The sequence below is a fragment of the Xenopus laevis genome, chromosome 5S (assembly GCF_017654675.1).
Source record: "Xenopus laevis strain J_2021 chromosome 5S, Xenopus_laevis_v10.1, whole genome shotgun sequence".
Lineage (NCBI taxonomy): Eukaryota > Metazoa > Chordata > Amphibia > Anura > Pipidae > Xenopus > Xenopus laevis.
In genome coordinates this window covers 116,353,972-116,371,562 of record NC_054380.1, presented here as the reverse complement: position 1 = coordinate 116,371,562, position 17,591 = coordinate 116,353,972, and the positions used below count along the sequence as shown (strand labels likewise).

General features: G+C 37.8%; 1 protein-coding gene across 6 annotated transcripts in view; it reads left to right on the top strand.

The window, feature by feature from the left end:
* Positions 1-17,591, top strand: part of agfg1.S (ArfGAP with FG repeats 1 S homeolog) — a 75,446-nt gene that overhangs the window by 31,510 nt on the left and 26,345 nt on the right. For all 6 annotated transcript variants that reach the window (NM_001091504.1, XM_041563986.1, XM_041563985.1 and 3 more), the window contains 3 exon segments: positions 6,736-6,851; positions 8,161-8,323; positions 16,449-16,608. In NM_001091504.1, coding sequence (NP_001084973.1) covers positions 6,736-6,851; positions 8,161-8,323; positions 16,449-16,608 — 439 coding nt within the window.

The following is a 17,591-nucleotide window of genomic DNA, read 5'->3' as shown; positions in this document are numbered from 1 at the left end:
AGGTGAAAATTGGTTTTCATTAAATCCAGGTGTTCAGGCACTTGCCAGCTGAAAAACACCAGTGGTGAATATGCCATGTATTCTCTGAGCCATACATCACTGTCATGCTTTTTTCTTTACTTATGTGATAGTCATCACTGCCTATTAAAGCATTATCTTGTTCAGTCAGTATCAGTGGTTATATGTACTTCTTCTGTGCTTTAATGCTTCATATTTTTTGTGTTTTTCCATTAGTTAGTCCAGTTTTACTACTCTTGTTGAGAAATGTTGTTTAGTCAATATTACATCAATCACTTTCACAGTGCTTTGTACACAATATCTCCTAGGAGAGAGATAATTCTAGCTCAAGGAGTAGACATATCTTTTTATATGAAGAGAACACTTTTATTATAGGTTTCATTAAATGGACATTAAGACATTGGTGCTGGGTGCTTTATCTAATATCTTATATAATTATCTTCATTTGTATCACTATAAGTAATATCTCAGATATATATATATGCTTACTTGGTTTTCCAGTGATAATAAAGAAGCTAGCTTCTGCCATATAGTGGGTCTTTAAGTGGCGCTAGACCCAAAAAAGTCCAGAAACCCCTGCCTAAGAGCAAGAAAGAACTGTTGATAATAAGCAAAGAGTGACAGCAAGTGAATGAAGCCCAAAAAGTATGGCATAGTGAAAGTATGAGCACAAGTGGAATGATTTTTCATGATATATAGACTAGTAGGTAGTGAACTATTATATACAATAGTGTGCATGACCTGAAAGGCAAAGAATGCCAATTGCTTTTGAGTACAGATGTGTATTTACGGATACTTATTAATGATTCAGCCAGCGGTTGCAGTAAATTGTTTCCAGGAGGATTAGGCATCTAGCCTACCTGCTTGGACCTCTTTCAGGCTTTAGTGGATTTCTGTCACTGCGCAGCTGTGGGATTGCACTTCTAAGAAATATTTATTTTCCTCTGTGACCTGCAACTCACTGATCAAATTAGTTGGACTGCTGACAGAGAACCTGTTTCTACAGTCATCATAATTTGCCAAGACAGCTGCTTCCTGCTTTACTCGATTCTATAATTAATAGATTAATATTACAGTTTAAGAAATCTGACATTCTAGTCAACATGACCCAACAAAAAGAAATGCATCACTGCTGGCACATGGAAAAGGTATGGTTTGAGGTGATAATTTGAAAACTTAACCCACTACTTATTTTTAAAGAGACCCACTACTTTTTCAAAGCTGTTAGCCCATTATCCAGAAAATTTCAAAATACTATAAGGCTGTCCTATTTAAACATACTTAGTTTTTTCCCCCAATTTTGTGTAATTATAGGACAGAACCATGAGCTGAATATTATCTAAGCTGGCTTAAACCCGTGTTACAGAAAGACCACTTATCCAGTAAGCCTCAGGTCCCAGGCTTTGCAAGAAATATATCCATACCTGTATATATTGGACAGCAGCATAACGACTTTGCCCCCAACTGGGTGGTCTTCTCTAGATTTGTATGTGAATATGAAACAGAACTATCAAGCAAGCCAGCAATTTATGTAATGCTTTACAATATTTATATAACACACAAAAGACGTGTGTTAAGGGGAACTATAATTGCGAAAATGAAAATTTAATGTAAGCTTCATCATACTGAAATAAGAAACTTTCTAAACACAATCAATTAAACATTCCACATAATTTCTGAAATAATCACGTTTATCTTCACTATCCCTCTCTCAGCATCTCTTTCTCTTCATTCTCTCTTCATGCAGGAGTTGGGTGTCAGATATTCATTGAAAGTTATATCCAATATATCTTATAGGGGGAGCTTCCTTTCCTAGCAGATGTATTAGAGCTCAATTAAATAACTGATTCCAGTACAAACAAAATCTAACAAAATAACTGCCTTTTGCACAAATCCTGCATGTAGAGAGACATGATGTCTGGTGATTTTAACTGAGTGAGCTCTAATACATCTTCTAGGCAAAAGGAGCCCCCCTATAAAATATATTGAATCTAACTGTCAATCTGACACCCAGAGAAACAGATGCTGAGAGAGGAATAGTGAAAATAAACTTGATTATTTCATAAAAAATGAAGAATATTTAATTGATTGTATTTAGAAAGTTTCTTATTTCAGTATGCTGAAGCTTATATTATATTTTCATTTTCACGATAGTTCCCCTTTAAAATAAATTAACAAGGTTACTGTAGGACTAGGTTGCTGATAAATAAATGGAACCTGAGGCTGGCAATTTTGATAAAACTGACAAAACCAGTGGCTTGTGTAGTCTGATTTCAAATGTCTTCTTTTTTAAGTTAGTATGTGCCCAAAGCTTTGTTTGTTAATGAAAACACCCATCTGCCTGTCCATTATAAAAGTCTAATTGCTTCCTGATGTTTTTGTAATTGTGTCCAGCCTTGCTGTAACCGGTGAGGTTAGAGATCTGTTATTTACATGTGATCAAGATGGATACCCATGTCTTATTGACAAGGGCCATCTGGTAGTAAGGCTGTTGGTAATACAGTGGTGATGTTCAGTAAATAAGGGTCATAAAGCTCTCAGCCAGGCACTTGAATGCAGTTAGCAGAGAGTACACTCAGAGTTGTCTTGATGAATCCCATTGTGATGGTTCTAAATGCTAAACACACAAGACTTTGGATCCTTTAAAAAATAATTGCAAATGTACGCCTTTTGTCACACAGTTGCATTAAATGTTGGTTTGTTTTTGATCAAGACATAAAGAGAACATGTTAATTCTTGCAACTTTTTTTTTAACCATTTACGTGCATCACATGGCCTGAAGTATCTGGAGACCCTTCTCAATGCTGGCGCAACTCCCACTGGCAGTAGAAAGGGTCTCACTCGCTAGTTTTAACCAAACACCATCATAGGATGTTATGGTACAAGCCATTTCTGCCGGGCCTGATGTCTTACATGGGTGCCCAGCCTCACTTATGCTGAGTTGCCCTGGCCAACTAAAAGATTTGAATTGGAATTTCTAGGATTAACAGGAATTCACAATTCAGTTCAGGCATTGACAAGCGCTGATGTGTGAACAAATCGTATATCCTCAGTTGGAACACTGCAAAGTTCGAAACTTAAAGCTCTATCAGCACAAGAACGATTTGTCAGGAGCAAAATGGGTTTCAGTGGACGAGCGGCTTTACATCACTTTCAGCTGAAAGTTGTGACAGTTCTGTGTCATCAGACTCTGGAAAAGTGGAAATGCTTCTTTGGAGGTTAGGCTTAAGCGAATAACACACCTACCAACCTTACTTGTGACTGAATAGAAGAAAAGCCCAGCAACAATTTTCCAGCATCTGGTGGAATGCTTTTTTGGTGTGATTGTGTATTTTATAAAGTTTGTCTGGGAGAGCCTTCCTTTAATAATTATTGCAGTGATTAGAATAATATTAGCCTGTCGTATCCCAAGAAAATCCAATTTTTTTTTACCCTTGTAAAGAGACTGGGAGACTTTTTTTTTTTCCTGTAACTTTTGTTGACAGGATGGATTTCAGTATAGACGGGATGGTTAATTGCTGTGACATATAGAGAGAAGTGATGGTAACATCTGTCTATACCGACCCTTACTAAAGAAACTGTTTGTTAAGAGCAAACTCTTGCCATCTGCGACATTTTAATAGAGGTATTCCTAGATGAATATTCTTGCGATTATGCAGAAATTGTAGTTCTGATGAAGAGTTTATATTATTTATATTTTTGGATAAAGGATACGATATGGGAATTCTAATAAGATACTTTTAAATCCGCGCTACTCACGGATAGGCAGACGTTAATTAGTGGGAGTATTGGCAAGTCTAAGGATGCGGGTGCGTTTGGATCAGTAATATTTAGCACCAGGTACAGTGCACAATTAGATAAAATCAGGCGCATTATTAATAGATACCTTCCAGTCCTATATGTAGATAATGATTTTAAGGAGGTTCTTGACACCTAGGTTCTATTTTGGCTCCCAGCTTGTTTATGAAGGAGGTTCACCAAGATGTGTTACATGTTCAGGTGTCAGATACGTTTAAATGCAGCGTAACTCATGTGGTTTATAAAATAAGAAGCTACATAAACTGCAACAAGATCTGCTGTATATTTACTAACACGCTTGAGATGCTCCAAACAATACGTTGGCTGCACCATCTCATCTTTTAAGTAGATAATTAGAGAACCTTTGAATTTGATTAAATCTAAGAGTGAAAATACGCCGGTTGCTATGCATTTTAAGGAGTGCAGTAATGGTAACGGCCTATTGAGGGCTTAAAGGGATACTGTCATGGGAAAAAAAATTTTTTCCAAAATGAATCAGTTAATAGTGCTGCTCCAGCAGAATTCTGCACTGAAATCCATTTCTCAAAAGAGCAAACAGATTTTTTTATATTCAATTTTGAAATCTGACATGGGGCTAGACATTTTGTCAATTTCCCAGCTGCCCCATGTCATGTGACTTGTGCTCTGATAAACTTCAATCACTCTTTACTGCTGTACTGCAAGTTGGAGTGATATCACCCCCTCCCTTTTCCCCCCCAGCAGCCAAACAAAAGAACAATGGGAAGGTAACCAGATAACAGCTCACTAACACAAGATAACAGCTGCCTGGTAGATCTAAGAACAACACTCAATAGTAAAAACCCATGTCCCACTGGGACACATTCAGTTGCATTGAGAAGGAAAAACAGCAGCCTGCCAGAAAGCATTTCTCTCCTGAAGTGCAGGCACAAGTCACATGACATGGGGCAGCTGGGAAATGGACAAAATGTCTAGCCCCATGTCAGATTTCAAAATTGAATATAAAAAAATCTGTTTGCTCTTTTGAGAAATGGATTTCAATGCAGAATTCTGCTGGAGCAGCACTATTAACTGATTCATTTTGAAAAAAAATTTTTTCCCATGACAGTATCCCTTTAAGGTATAAGGTCGTTTTAGGACCCAGGGGAGATAACCTACAAACCAAACTACTGCATGTGGAGGTGAAGTGGATTCATAAATTCTGTACAGCCCCATGGATTAAATTCAGCATTTGATATAAATTGTTAATTTTTCAGTATTTTTGTCTATTTATGGGATCACTACAATGTATCTAACTAGAGGTTAAGGTGATTGATTTTGTAACTACATGTATATAATATGATTGTAATCTGATTTTATGGTGGATTTATATCATGAAGTCATTTTTTTTAAAAATAATTCCAATAGAAATTGTATTGATCCATCTGTATTTGTTTAAATGGTATACTTTAGATGGAATATGCTTATTTTATGGGAAGGGCTTTGGGGGTATAAATCCTTTGATCTAATAATGGATATTAATGTCTCTGAGGAAGTACGTAGACACGAAATGCGTCAGACCTGTCTTTACCAGATGTATTAATAATAATGGATATTTTTGAAATTCAAATATTGATTCGAGCAGTCCTTGGGTGTGCACTGGCACTATTGGATATTTATATTTATTAAAAGTGACTTTGCTTACCCTACAAATAATACCTGCTCCTTCCCTTCAACTACAGTGTTTTAGTAAACAGCTTTTAGAGATTTATGTCAGCATATTCATAGATACCTATTTGAGGCTGATATATTTTTAGACTGCAGGCTAAACCATTGATATTGCAGGTTAACCTCCTGTATTGCTGTTGGGTTAATACTAGAGCAGGTCTGAACAAGTCCCTAGAGTGAGGTTACTATGGACCCTAATGTATTTTCCCAGTCTGTAACTTTTTGGTCATTATATAAATATATACATTTAATTCATCCTCCCTGAAGTTTTTTTATTCTTCTCCTCAACATGAAATTGTGAAATTATATGACTTTCAAACTTTAGGGTGTAATTTTCGGTATGAAAAAATACGTGTTTGTAAGAAAAATGGTGTACATGGTGTTTATACCTTTATGCAGTACCTATTACAATAATGTTACCAAATTATTGGCTTGGATATGATAAAATCACACAATACCTTGTTTGATGTTGGAGAGTGGTTTTAAGTTTTTCTTCAACATTTGTTAAACGAAAAAAAGCAAAGCAATTCTAATACAGGTATGGGACCTGATATCCAGAATGCTTAGGATCTGGGGTTTTCCGGATAACGGACCTTTCCGTAATTTGGATTGTCATATTTTAAGTCTGCTAGAAAATCATGTAAACATTAAATAAACCAATCGTCTGGTTTTGCTTCAATAAGTATTAATTATATCTTAGTTGGGATCAAGTACAAGGTACTGTTTTGTTATTACAGAGAAAAGGTAAATCTTTTTTAAAAATCTGGCGTATTTGGATAAAATGGAGTTTATGGAAGGTTACAAGAATTGTAAAGCAAATCGTAAAATATTTATATTATTCCAGGCTTTAGAATTTATAATAAACTTATGAAAAACTACAACGATTTAGAAGTATTCTGAGGTTTTTTTTCCACAGATTTTGTTTTTAAATTCAGATTATTTTTCATAAATAATAAAACATTCTTGCTTTTTTTTTATAATGAGAATTTGTTTGTAGTAGGAAAAAACTCTTAAATTATACAAATGTGAATTTTGATAAATAACCCCTTAATGTGTTGAATGTATAGTGTTTTCATTCCACCAGCATCTGTGGAGTTGGTACTGCTGGTAGTGTAAGCCATCATACATCCCTGACACTTCAGTCTTTACTTTACATCAACCCTCCTGTAGGTACAGAACAGTGATACCATCTGGACAGTAACAGCTTTTATTATTATTCTCCTTTTTTTGTAGGTATGCAAACAGATATGGCTAGGATTATTTGATGATAGATCTTCTGCAATCCCAGATTTTAGAGACCCACAGAAAGTAAAAGAATTTCTCCAGGAAAAATATGAAAAGAAGAGATGGTGAGTTGCATTTTTTTAACTCTCTTGAACATCTTTAATTCTATGTTTGTCTCTGCATATAAATATTTTATTAAATCAAGTTAACTTTTAGGGGCTGATTCATTAAGGGTCGAATATCGAGGGTTAATTAACCCTCGATATTCGACTAGGAATTGAAATCCTTCGACTTCAAATATCGAAGTCGAAGGATTTAGCGCAAATTCTGCGATCGTACGATTGAAGGATTATTCCTTCGATCGAACGATAAAATCCTTTGAATCGAACGATTCGAAGGATTTTAATCCAACTACCGAAGGAATATCCTTCGATCAAAAAAACTTAGGAAAGCCTATGGGGAAGGTCCCCATAGGCTAACATTGACTTCGGTAGCTTTTAGCTGCCGAATTAGGGGGTTGAAGTTTTTTTTAAAGAGACAGTACTTAGACTATCGAATGGTCGAATAGTCGAACGATTTTTAGTTTGAATCCTTCGATTCGTGGTCGAAGTAGCCCAAAAAATACTTCGAAATTCGAAGTTTTTTTTACTTCGAATACTTCACTCGAATTTAGTGAATCGGCCCCTTAGTATGTCATAGAATGGCCAATACTAAGCAACTTTTCATTTGGTCTTCATTATTTATTTTTCATAGTTTTTGAATTATTTTCCTTCTTCTTCTGATTCTTTGCAGCCTTCAAATGTGGGTCACTGACCCCATCTAAAAACAAATGCTCTGTAAGGCTACAAATGTATAGTTATTGCTACTTTTAACTACTCATCTTTCTATTCTGGTCTATCCTATTCATATTCCAGTCTCTTATTCAAATCAATGTATGTTTGCTAGTGTAATTTGGACCCTAGCGACCAGAATGCTGAAACTGCAAACTGGAGAGCTGCTGAATATAAAGCTAAATAACTCAAAAGCCACAAATGATAAAAAATGAAAACCAATTGCAAATTGTCTCAGAATATCACTCTCTACATCATACTAAATGTTAATTCAACAACCCATTTAAGGAGGATACAGTAGGATGGAGTATAGGGTGAACATTTTAGCAATATGGAAATATTGCATCCAGGTAATGCCTACTAAAAAGTTAACACTACTATTGTTCTTATTATTTTGTGGCTTTCTAGCCGTAGCTGAATTACAGCTTCTCAGTTCTATCCAGCAGCTTCTGTGAATATGTATGAAGGTGGCTATGGATAGTATGTTTGAGTATATACATAAACCACTTCAGTTATCATCATTGATTCGTCAATGGATCACATCTCACAAGCTCCTCACTTATTTGCCTCTTTTACTGTGCTTCTTCCCTTGTCCGACTCTCAGGTACGTTCCTCCAGAGCAAGCGAAGGTTGTTGCGTCTGTTCATGCTTCTATATCAGGGTCTTCTGCTAGCAGTACCAGCAGTACACCGGAGGTGAAACCACTGAAAACACTTCTAGGCGATGGTGCACCAGCATTGCAGTTGAATAAAGGGACCCCTAGCCAGGTTAGTGCTGGAGAGGGTTGTGTAGTCACAGCTGACCCACGCTGGGTACTTGTACCATCAACTAAAGAAAATATTTATAGATACTTTTTTTATCATAATCGTTTTTTGGGGGTTTTTTTTCAACTGTATAGTTATCACAATTTTTCTTTTTTCTACATACATAATTACTTATTACATCCCACTACTTTTATTATTACATACATAATAAATACTTATTACATCCCACTACTTTTGTTATTACATGCATAATAAATACTTATTACATCCCACTACTTTTATTATTACATGCATAAGAGATGAGCAGAGATGAGCTTTCTGCAACACCATGGGTCATGGACATTTCTCATAATACTTTTACAGGTATAGGACCTGTTATCCAGAATGCTTGGAAACCATAGGATTTTTGGATAAGGGATTTTTCCATAATTTGGATCTTCATACCTTACTTTATAAATAAATCCAATAGGCTGGTTTTGCTTTCAATAAGGATTAATTATATCTTAGTTTGGATCAAGTACAAGGAAGGGCACTGTTTTTTTATTATAGAGAAAAGGGAAACCTTTTTTAAAAATTTGAATTTCTTGAATAAAATGGAGTCTATGGGAGATGACCTTTCCGTAGTTTGTATCTTTCTGGATAACTGGTTTCCGGTAACGGATCCTATCACTGTACTACTATAAGCGCTTGAGCAAGTGTTTGTTAGGTGATTGCTGTAGAGGTACATAAGGGGGTCCCTGTTTTGGAGCTTTTTGTCCCTACTTCCCAAGCTAAATCAAAGTCACAGACGCCGGAAGAAATGAAATCTCCCTTGCTTTACATCTTGTTCTCCCATGTGATTTCCATGAGGCATTCATTTGGATCCTGAACCCCTAATTAAGCAATGTTTTGGTTGTCTTCTTCTCAGGTTTATTTTTATTGATGCCATTTTTTTTTAGTCCAACAGAATGAGCTCATGCCCAAATGGGTGGTATATTTGTCATTTGATTCCGTACCTTTTCTGAATGCAGTCACAACAACAAAGCACCTGTGCAAAGTCGAAGGGAACCAGTGTTAGCATTGCTACTTACAGCCTTGGGCACATTCTCTGCACGGTGTATAAATAAAGGATAATGTGTAGACGCAGTGATCCCCAACCAGTAGCTCGTGAGCAACATGTTGCTTTCCAACCCCTTGGATGTTGCTCCCAGTGGCCTCAAAGCAGATGTTTATTTTTGAATTCCTGGGTTGGCGGCAAGTTTTAGTTGCATAAAAACCAGATGTACTGTCAAACAGAGCCTCAATGTAGGTTGACAATACAAATAGGGGTTACCAAATGGCCAATCACAGCCCTTATTTGGCACCCCAAGAACATTATTCATGCTAGTGTTGCTCCCCAACTCCTTTTACTTCTGAATGTTGCTCATGGGTTCAAAAGGTTGGGGATCCCTGGTGTAGAGTGATTGGCCAAAAACAACAATGGTACAGTAACTGACTAACAAGGAATGGTAGAGCAGGTTACATTCTATAGCATCCTCTTATATCTGCTTTTGGAGACAATAAATGTTCTGAAAAATACGGTTTTGTTTTGTTTTTTCGCATTTGTGGTCGATTTATATATACAAGCCCTTGATCTCCCCACCCAGGCTCTTAGTGAAATCAGCTGGGTGCAGTATATGTATATAGTGAGTGCTCTTAAGTGCTCAACTACAGTTATACTGAAAACATTTTCCATGCTTAAGTAGCACTGTTTGAATAAATGCATTGATATACACAGCAGTCTGTATTCCGTTATATTCCTGTTCATTTGTGCTGCCAGGTGCAATTTCTTTTCTTCGGTCAATGTGGTTTAGTTACTCCTGATTAAGGATAATTATGAAATATTTTCTTCTATGTAATTAATTGTAATAAGTGTATATTTATTTCTCTCTTGCTCTGTTTTCTCAGGCTTCTCTGAAGGTTACTTATTTAGTTTGCAGTATTAGCTTTGGGTAGCTGTCTGTCTGGTCAGAACCCTCAGTATGTCCTGCCATAGTCCTAATGCTGTATTACAATCTCTTCACTGCAGAGAAATGGAGACTTTTTAGATTAAAGTACAGGTATGGGACCTATTATCTGGAATGCTCGGGACCTGGGGTTTTCCAGATAATGGATCTTTCTGTAATTTGGATCTTCATACCTTAAGTCTACTAGAAAATCATGTAAGCATTAAATAAACCCAATAAGCTGGTTTTGCCTCCAATATGGTTTAATTATATTTTAGTTGGGATCGAGTACAAGCTACTGTTTTATTATTACAAAGAAAAAGTAATTTGTTTGTAAACTTTTGGATTATTTGGATAAAATTGAGTCTATGGAGGATGGCATTTCCGCATAATGGATCCCATACCTGTACAGCATTTGTTTAATGCCCACCAAGAATTGTTATTAAACCCCAAGGATGGAAAAGTCCAAATCCGAAAATCCAGCATCTCAGACCTGCAGAGGTTGCATACAAGTCAATGGGAGCAGTCCCAATGATTTTTTGATTTGTGCTGGGTTTCATGCAATACCCCGAAGTTTTCAGGCAAAAAAGCATAAGAAATTGGAGTTTTCGGGTAAAAAATCTGAAAAAATTTTGAAAATCGGATTTTTTTCCCCACAAAGCAAATTTTCAGGAAAGTGTAATAATAATAATAATAAATTTCCCCCTACCCCACCGAGCTGGGATTGAGCACCTCTTTGTGCAATTGGATCTTGGACTTTCTGTCAGAGAGGCCTCAGTCTGTTCGTATCGGTGACAACGTTTCCAGCACCATCAGATTAAGCACAAGAGCTCCTCAAGGATGGGTTCTCAGCCCGTTGTTGTACACATTACTATGACTGCATAGCGAGACACAGCTCAAACCACATCATCAAGTTTGCCGATGACACAACTGTGGTGGGGCTCATCAGTCACAACGACAAGTCGGCGTACAGAGATGAGGTTCAGCAGCTGGCGGTCTGGTGCAGTGAGAACAACCTGTCACTGAATGTGGATAAAACGAAAGAGATGACTTCAGGAGAACTCACCCTGCTCACACTCCACTCAACATCAACGGCTCCACGGTAGAGACAGTAAAGAACACCAAATTCCTGGGAGTCCACATCTCTGATGACCTCACCTGGACCACCAAGACCGCCTCCATCACCAAAAAGGATCAGCAGCGTCTTCACGACTGAAACGGGCCAACCTTCCGCCTTCCACCCTCACAGTTTTCTACAGGGGCACCATAGAGAGCGTCCTGACGAGCTGCATCTCCATCTGGTACAGTAGTGGCAGCGCTGCTGACCGGAAAAGTCTACAGCAGACTGTATGAGCAGCTGGCAACATCATTGGAGTGGCTCTTCTATCACTGCATCTTCCACAAGCGCTGTGTAAGAAAGGCCTCCTGCATTGCACTGGACTCCACACACCCCTCACACGGACTGTTCACGTTGTTCCCATCCGGCATACGCTTTTGCAGTATTAAAGCCCGAACAACCAGGCTGCGCGAAAGCTTCTTTCCACAAGCGATCAGACTCCTCAACTCACTGCCTGTCCTCCCACTACATTCCAGACACACCTGAACTGAACTTTGTTTCACACTTCTGTACTTTACACACCTGGACTACCTCAGAGACATTCTGATCTCATTTTTACTTAAATCGTTCTCCTGCTGACAACGCACTGTTGACACTTTTGCACACATTACATCTACATTTGCATTGCTGCTACTTTTTCACAAACCCTGTAGATTACTTAACTGTATGTCCAGACTCCTTTAATACTTCATCTACTGTTAATTTATTTGTACAATTCTAAAGGTTTACACATGTATTTATCCAATTTCTGCCAATATATTGCACATTTTAAATGTTTACATATTTATTGTGTATTTATTGTGTATTATATGTATATATATGTCGTCTCGTCTGACTGTGTATTCGTATACTGCTGAGATGACAATAAAGTTTACTTTGACTTTGAAAATTAGCTATTTTATAGGTATATTTCATATTTGGTCATCAGGTCCTAGTACAGACTAAATCTTTAGGACCTACTCATAGGTTTGAACCATATATTGGGTATTGGATACTTTTCTGCTGTTATTTCAGGAATACCGTTGAATCGACATAGTTGTTGATCTTGTACCAAGGGAATATAAGCACACCTAACAAGGAGAGGCCTTGTTTATCGGATTGTTTATCTGGAAACTCTTCATCCATTAGGTTCTTGATATGATATGCCATTTCCCATAGTGTCAAACAGACGATTCTTGTTTTCCTCTGTAATAAGACAAAGCTTTGTATTATTTGTTAATTAAGCCAGAACAAATCCAGCCATCACATTGCAAAATGAAACCTTATTCATAAAATCCAGGTCACAAGAATTCCAGATACAGATCCCATACCTGTAATTTTATAAGTTTAATTTTTTATTTTTTTACGTTGCATCAACTTAGATTCCTAAATCTGATAGCACACAGGGAGTATTTTTATATGGAGGAAAAGTGCTGAAACCAGCTTTGCTGCCTCCCATTGATTTCAGTGGGAGCTGCCAGTACTGGCTGTTCTTGGCCTGAAAAGAGCATTATATAAGTTTTTCTTGTGGCTGAGACCTAAACTAGCCCTGCCAGACAGTTCACATTGAAGTCAACAGGCAGTTTTTGTTCCCTGTATGCCATGACGCTTAACTCATGCTGTCTCAAAGCTTTCCCGGCATCCTAGGCAGCAGTGTCGTATGTATTAATGAGTTTTCAGGCAGATGATCCTGCCTTTTCTTATGGGACAGGTGCTCTGATACCATGTGTACAGTTTCTAGAATAATTGCCATAAAGCAAGACAGGAATTTCGTTGAATGCCGGAAATGTAATTTTGTGTCATGGCAGGAAAGCACAATGCAGTAGTGATTTGCGGGCTGACCCGATACTTGCGGAACGTGCAGCTGTGGTTTAACTTCATGCTTGGATTGAGGAGGGTTCGGGTTGAGCTCTTCCTTCCGCTCTCCCCACCCATGACCTTACCGCCTCCACTGAGCAGTTTTTATAGATTCGCACCAGCGTGTCCCTGCCCCTTCCATGACATCATTGCGGGGTGGGACAGGTCTATAAAATTGAGGTGCGCCAGGTTAGGGTCAAGTGAGGGTGTTGGAGGGGCGGGTTAGGGTCAAGGCTGAATTTTTCTCGACCTGCATATCACTACTATGCAGTCCTGTCTTAATGGGCAGCATCAGGTTTACACAAATAATCACAAAAAAGTACACTTTGGGGTTATTTATTAAAGTCAGAGTTTTTCTCATTGGCCTTTCAAAGGAGAAAAACACAATTTTTTAGTGTGGGGGGGGGGAATCGAATTTTTCGTCATTTATTAAACCCAGAGGATGTTAAAAGTAGTCACAGTTTTGGGTGACAAATTCAAAAAAGTTGCGGTGTTCAGATTTTTTCACAATTTTATTGAGTTTTTTCCAGAGCAAGAAATTTTCTGGGAAGTTGTATTGATAAATAAGGGGGGAAAAATCTGTGCAGATTTGGTCAGAGTAATTTTCATAAAATTCGTAGTTATTTTTGGATTTTGATAAATAATCCCCTTTAAATTATTTGGAGCAGGGTTTGTATACCTTTAACTTGGCAGCTACTTGTCCCAGGCCATTGAGGGGCATAGCATGGAATTCTACTCAGAAGCCATGTTCTAATATCTTACACAAGATTGAAACAGGCCATCTGCAAGTTTGGATATATGGCTCTGAACTATTAGGCTGTATCTGTCTATAACAAAAGTGGTTCTGGATGCATAGTTGGGCAAAGGGACATAAAGGAGTGATTTGCATGTCTCCGATCACAATGCCTCATGTGAGAGTAAGGGAGAAACTCCATGATTCGGCCGGTGCCGACACGTTGTCCTGCGACGAAACGCATGCGACGGGTCGGATGTTCTGAAGCGCTGAGTTTTCATCCGACAGTCTGATAAATGTAGTTCTTACCTGCGATTTCTCCTTCACTTCCTGTTTCTTCAGAACATCCGACACGTCGCATGCGTTTCGTCGCATGCGTTTCGTCGCATGGCAACGTGTCGGCACCAGCCGCATCGTGGAGTTCCTCCCTTAATCTCTCGTTTGTGGTATGAAGGCAGTGCTATGTATATGGCAAGAGGCAAGTAAATACCTTCTGTTTTCAGAAGGCTTAATGTTGCATGTCTTGCACGTGACTTTTTGGCTCCTTTTAGCCCGTCTCACCCAAACAGGTTAGGTTCTCTGCTTATTTAGGAACAGTCACTCTACCTTTAAGTGGTTCATTCCTTCATTAGTTAATGAGTAATGCACATAAATGATTATCACCTGTGTTTATTGTAAATTGCAGTAACTGACCTCTGTAGCACATGTTCTTTCATTCATACAGACATGACCTCAGGGATTTATTCTGACTTGCAGCAATTTAACCTTTGAGCTAGTGGACTAGTGTAGTGGACTGGCTAAATCCAGCAAGAGGCCGATCCATCAGCCAAATAACTATTTCATTTTGGAGGTCACAATTTTAATTTTTAGTGTTTTTTTTTATTATGTTTCTTCTTAGACCCTTCTTAGACTTTTATTCATCTTTCAGTCTGTCATTCAAACCAATGCTTGGTTACTAGGGTATATTGGACCCTAATAAGTTGCTGAAATTTGAAACTGAAGAGATACTGAGCAGAAGCTAAGTAAGTCAAAAACCACATAAAAATCAAGACCAATTATGGAATGTCTGTTTACTGCATAGTGTTTTACAGCATATTAAAAGTTAATTTATAGGCGAACTACCCTTGTAAATTTCAAAATAGAGAGCTGCTCAAAGAGAAGCTAACTAATTAAAAAAACATAAATAATAAGAAATGAGGACCAATTGCAAATTGTCTCAAGAATATCACTCCCTACATCATACTAAAGGTTAATTAAACATGAACAACCCCGTTAAAGGAACACTTCAGTGCAAAAATAAAAACTGGATAAATAAATTAAATAGGCTGTGCAAAATAAAAAATGTATCTAATATAGTTAGTTAGCCAAAAATGTGATCTATAAAGGCTGGAGTGACTGCTAACATAACAGAACACTACTTCCTGCTTTTCAGCTCTCTAACTCTGAGTTAGTCAGTGGCTTTAAGGGGGCCACATGGGACATAAATGTTAAGCGAGTTTGCAATTGATCCTCGGCATGCAGCTCAGATTCAAAAGCAACAGATATGAACCATGTGGCCCCCTTCAAGTCTCGGATTGATTGCTGCCTGGTAACCGAGAGAGCTGCAAAGAAGGAAGTAGTGTTCTGGCTATTATGTTAGACAACCAGTTACTCCAGCCTTTATACATTACATTTTTGTCTAAATAACTATAGTACAAACATTCTTTATTTTGCACAGCCTCAGGGCTGGATTTCCAGCTGCGGCACCCCGAGGCCTCGCAGTTCTCGCGCCCACAGATCACCCCCCCCTCTGCGAGTGCACCATATTTCTGGGGAACAATGTGCTCACAATGCGGCTGGGCAGAATGCCACCCTTAGAATTTTGCTGCTCTAGGCCTGGGCCTTTGTGGCTTTGCCTGGGCCTGCACAGCCTATCTATTTACTCGGTTTTTATACTGAACAATTCCTTTAACATGACATCCTTTAAATGCCTGACCAGAAAAAATCTGACTTTAATAAATAACCCCCTAAAAGATCCACTAATTTTGTAAGGATGCCAAACGAGAAGATCTTTCCCAGATAAACCCACATGGATCAGGATATATTGGGCTGACCCCTTGGCTAAACAATGGGATCACAACAAGGGTAAATGAAGGCTGTTGGGGCCATGACCCCCAAACATGCATTGGATTTAATCAGCCCAAAGTTGCCTGTATGAAACTGTTTTTTATTGGAAAGGGGTTTAAAAGTGGCCACAGCCTCTTCAGGGGCATACCCAATGAGGGATGGAGAAATTGGTCACAAGTGGTAACCGTTTCTATTCTAACTGCAGGCAAATTTGTTTTCTAAGACAGTTGGAGATTGTCTCATTATCAGACCTACAAGGTTAATGATTGACTAATAATTTGTGTGAATTCATTAAAAATTAATGTCTACGTAACAGCAATATATTTAAAGCTCAAGAACTAGAATTGCTACTAACTAACCTTTATTTTGCAGTCTCCTGTCGTCACTCGGAATCAGGTGGCCCAGGCGCATCAGGAGAAGAAACAGTTTGACCTGCTGAGTGACCTTGGAACAGATATCTTTGCTACCCCTGCCTCCCAGCCTACAGCCACCGCTAACTTCGCCAATTTTGCTAATTTCAACAATCATACAGGTACATAAATAAGTATATTGGAACAAGTCACTTTCCGTAATACTGTTACCAGTTTATTACCTTCTGCTTATCTGCTACAAAACTATATAAATAATAATTTTGGCAAATAATGTTGAATTTTTCTATCATTTTAGTTTAGGGTTTCTAAATATTTCAATGCTCTGCTGAACTGCTTAACCCACTTTTTCTTAGCATATTTTGCAGGTTGTCTGTGTCTTTCAAAGCAGCTTTAATAATTTCCCCTTATTTTGAACCACTAATCAGAGTTGTTTTTAATAATGTACAGTGTTGTTGCATAATTCAGGATGTTCTGCTTAGCAGTATCAGGTTTAGACACAGGCCGGTTGCTAGGGAAAGGATCCAGTAGATGACTTGATTACACATTCTTTCTATGAATACCTCATTTTGTCTGTTAAATGAGTTTCTCTCTCTTTCTACACTGCTTTCACAATTTGTTTTCTGCATATTTTCTTCCACTGTTGCTTTCAGATTTCCCTGTTTTTGTTTGCTTTATTTATCCTCTATTTCTGCTTTTTTTGCCCTCCTGATTTAAAAAAAAAAAAAAAAAAAAAAGGTAGAATGCTGTGTTCCCTATATTTATTACTGAGAGCAAATTTACAAAATTTACAGTTGGGTGACTTTCCTACCAATAATCAGATATAATAAAATATGTAATAAAATATTCACCAGTCCATCAAAATTCATTATATCAGTTCAATAATATCTTATCATATCACAAAAAATCGATGAATTAGCAAAATTCTCCACAATCTGCATCATTGATGCCTTTGCACCTGCCCATTGCTGCCTCTTGGGATTTAGTTGCTACCCGGACCTGCCTTTAAAGGAGACATTTTGTGTAAAAAAAAAATTACCAGTGCATAATACTCATTTAGATATAGAAGAATTGTGCTTAAAAAAGTAGTGTTTTACACTGATTTATTGAATATTTCTGCAAAAACACTAATAACCCCTCCCTTCTC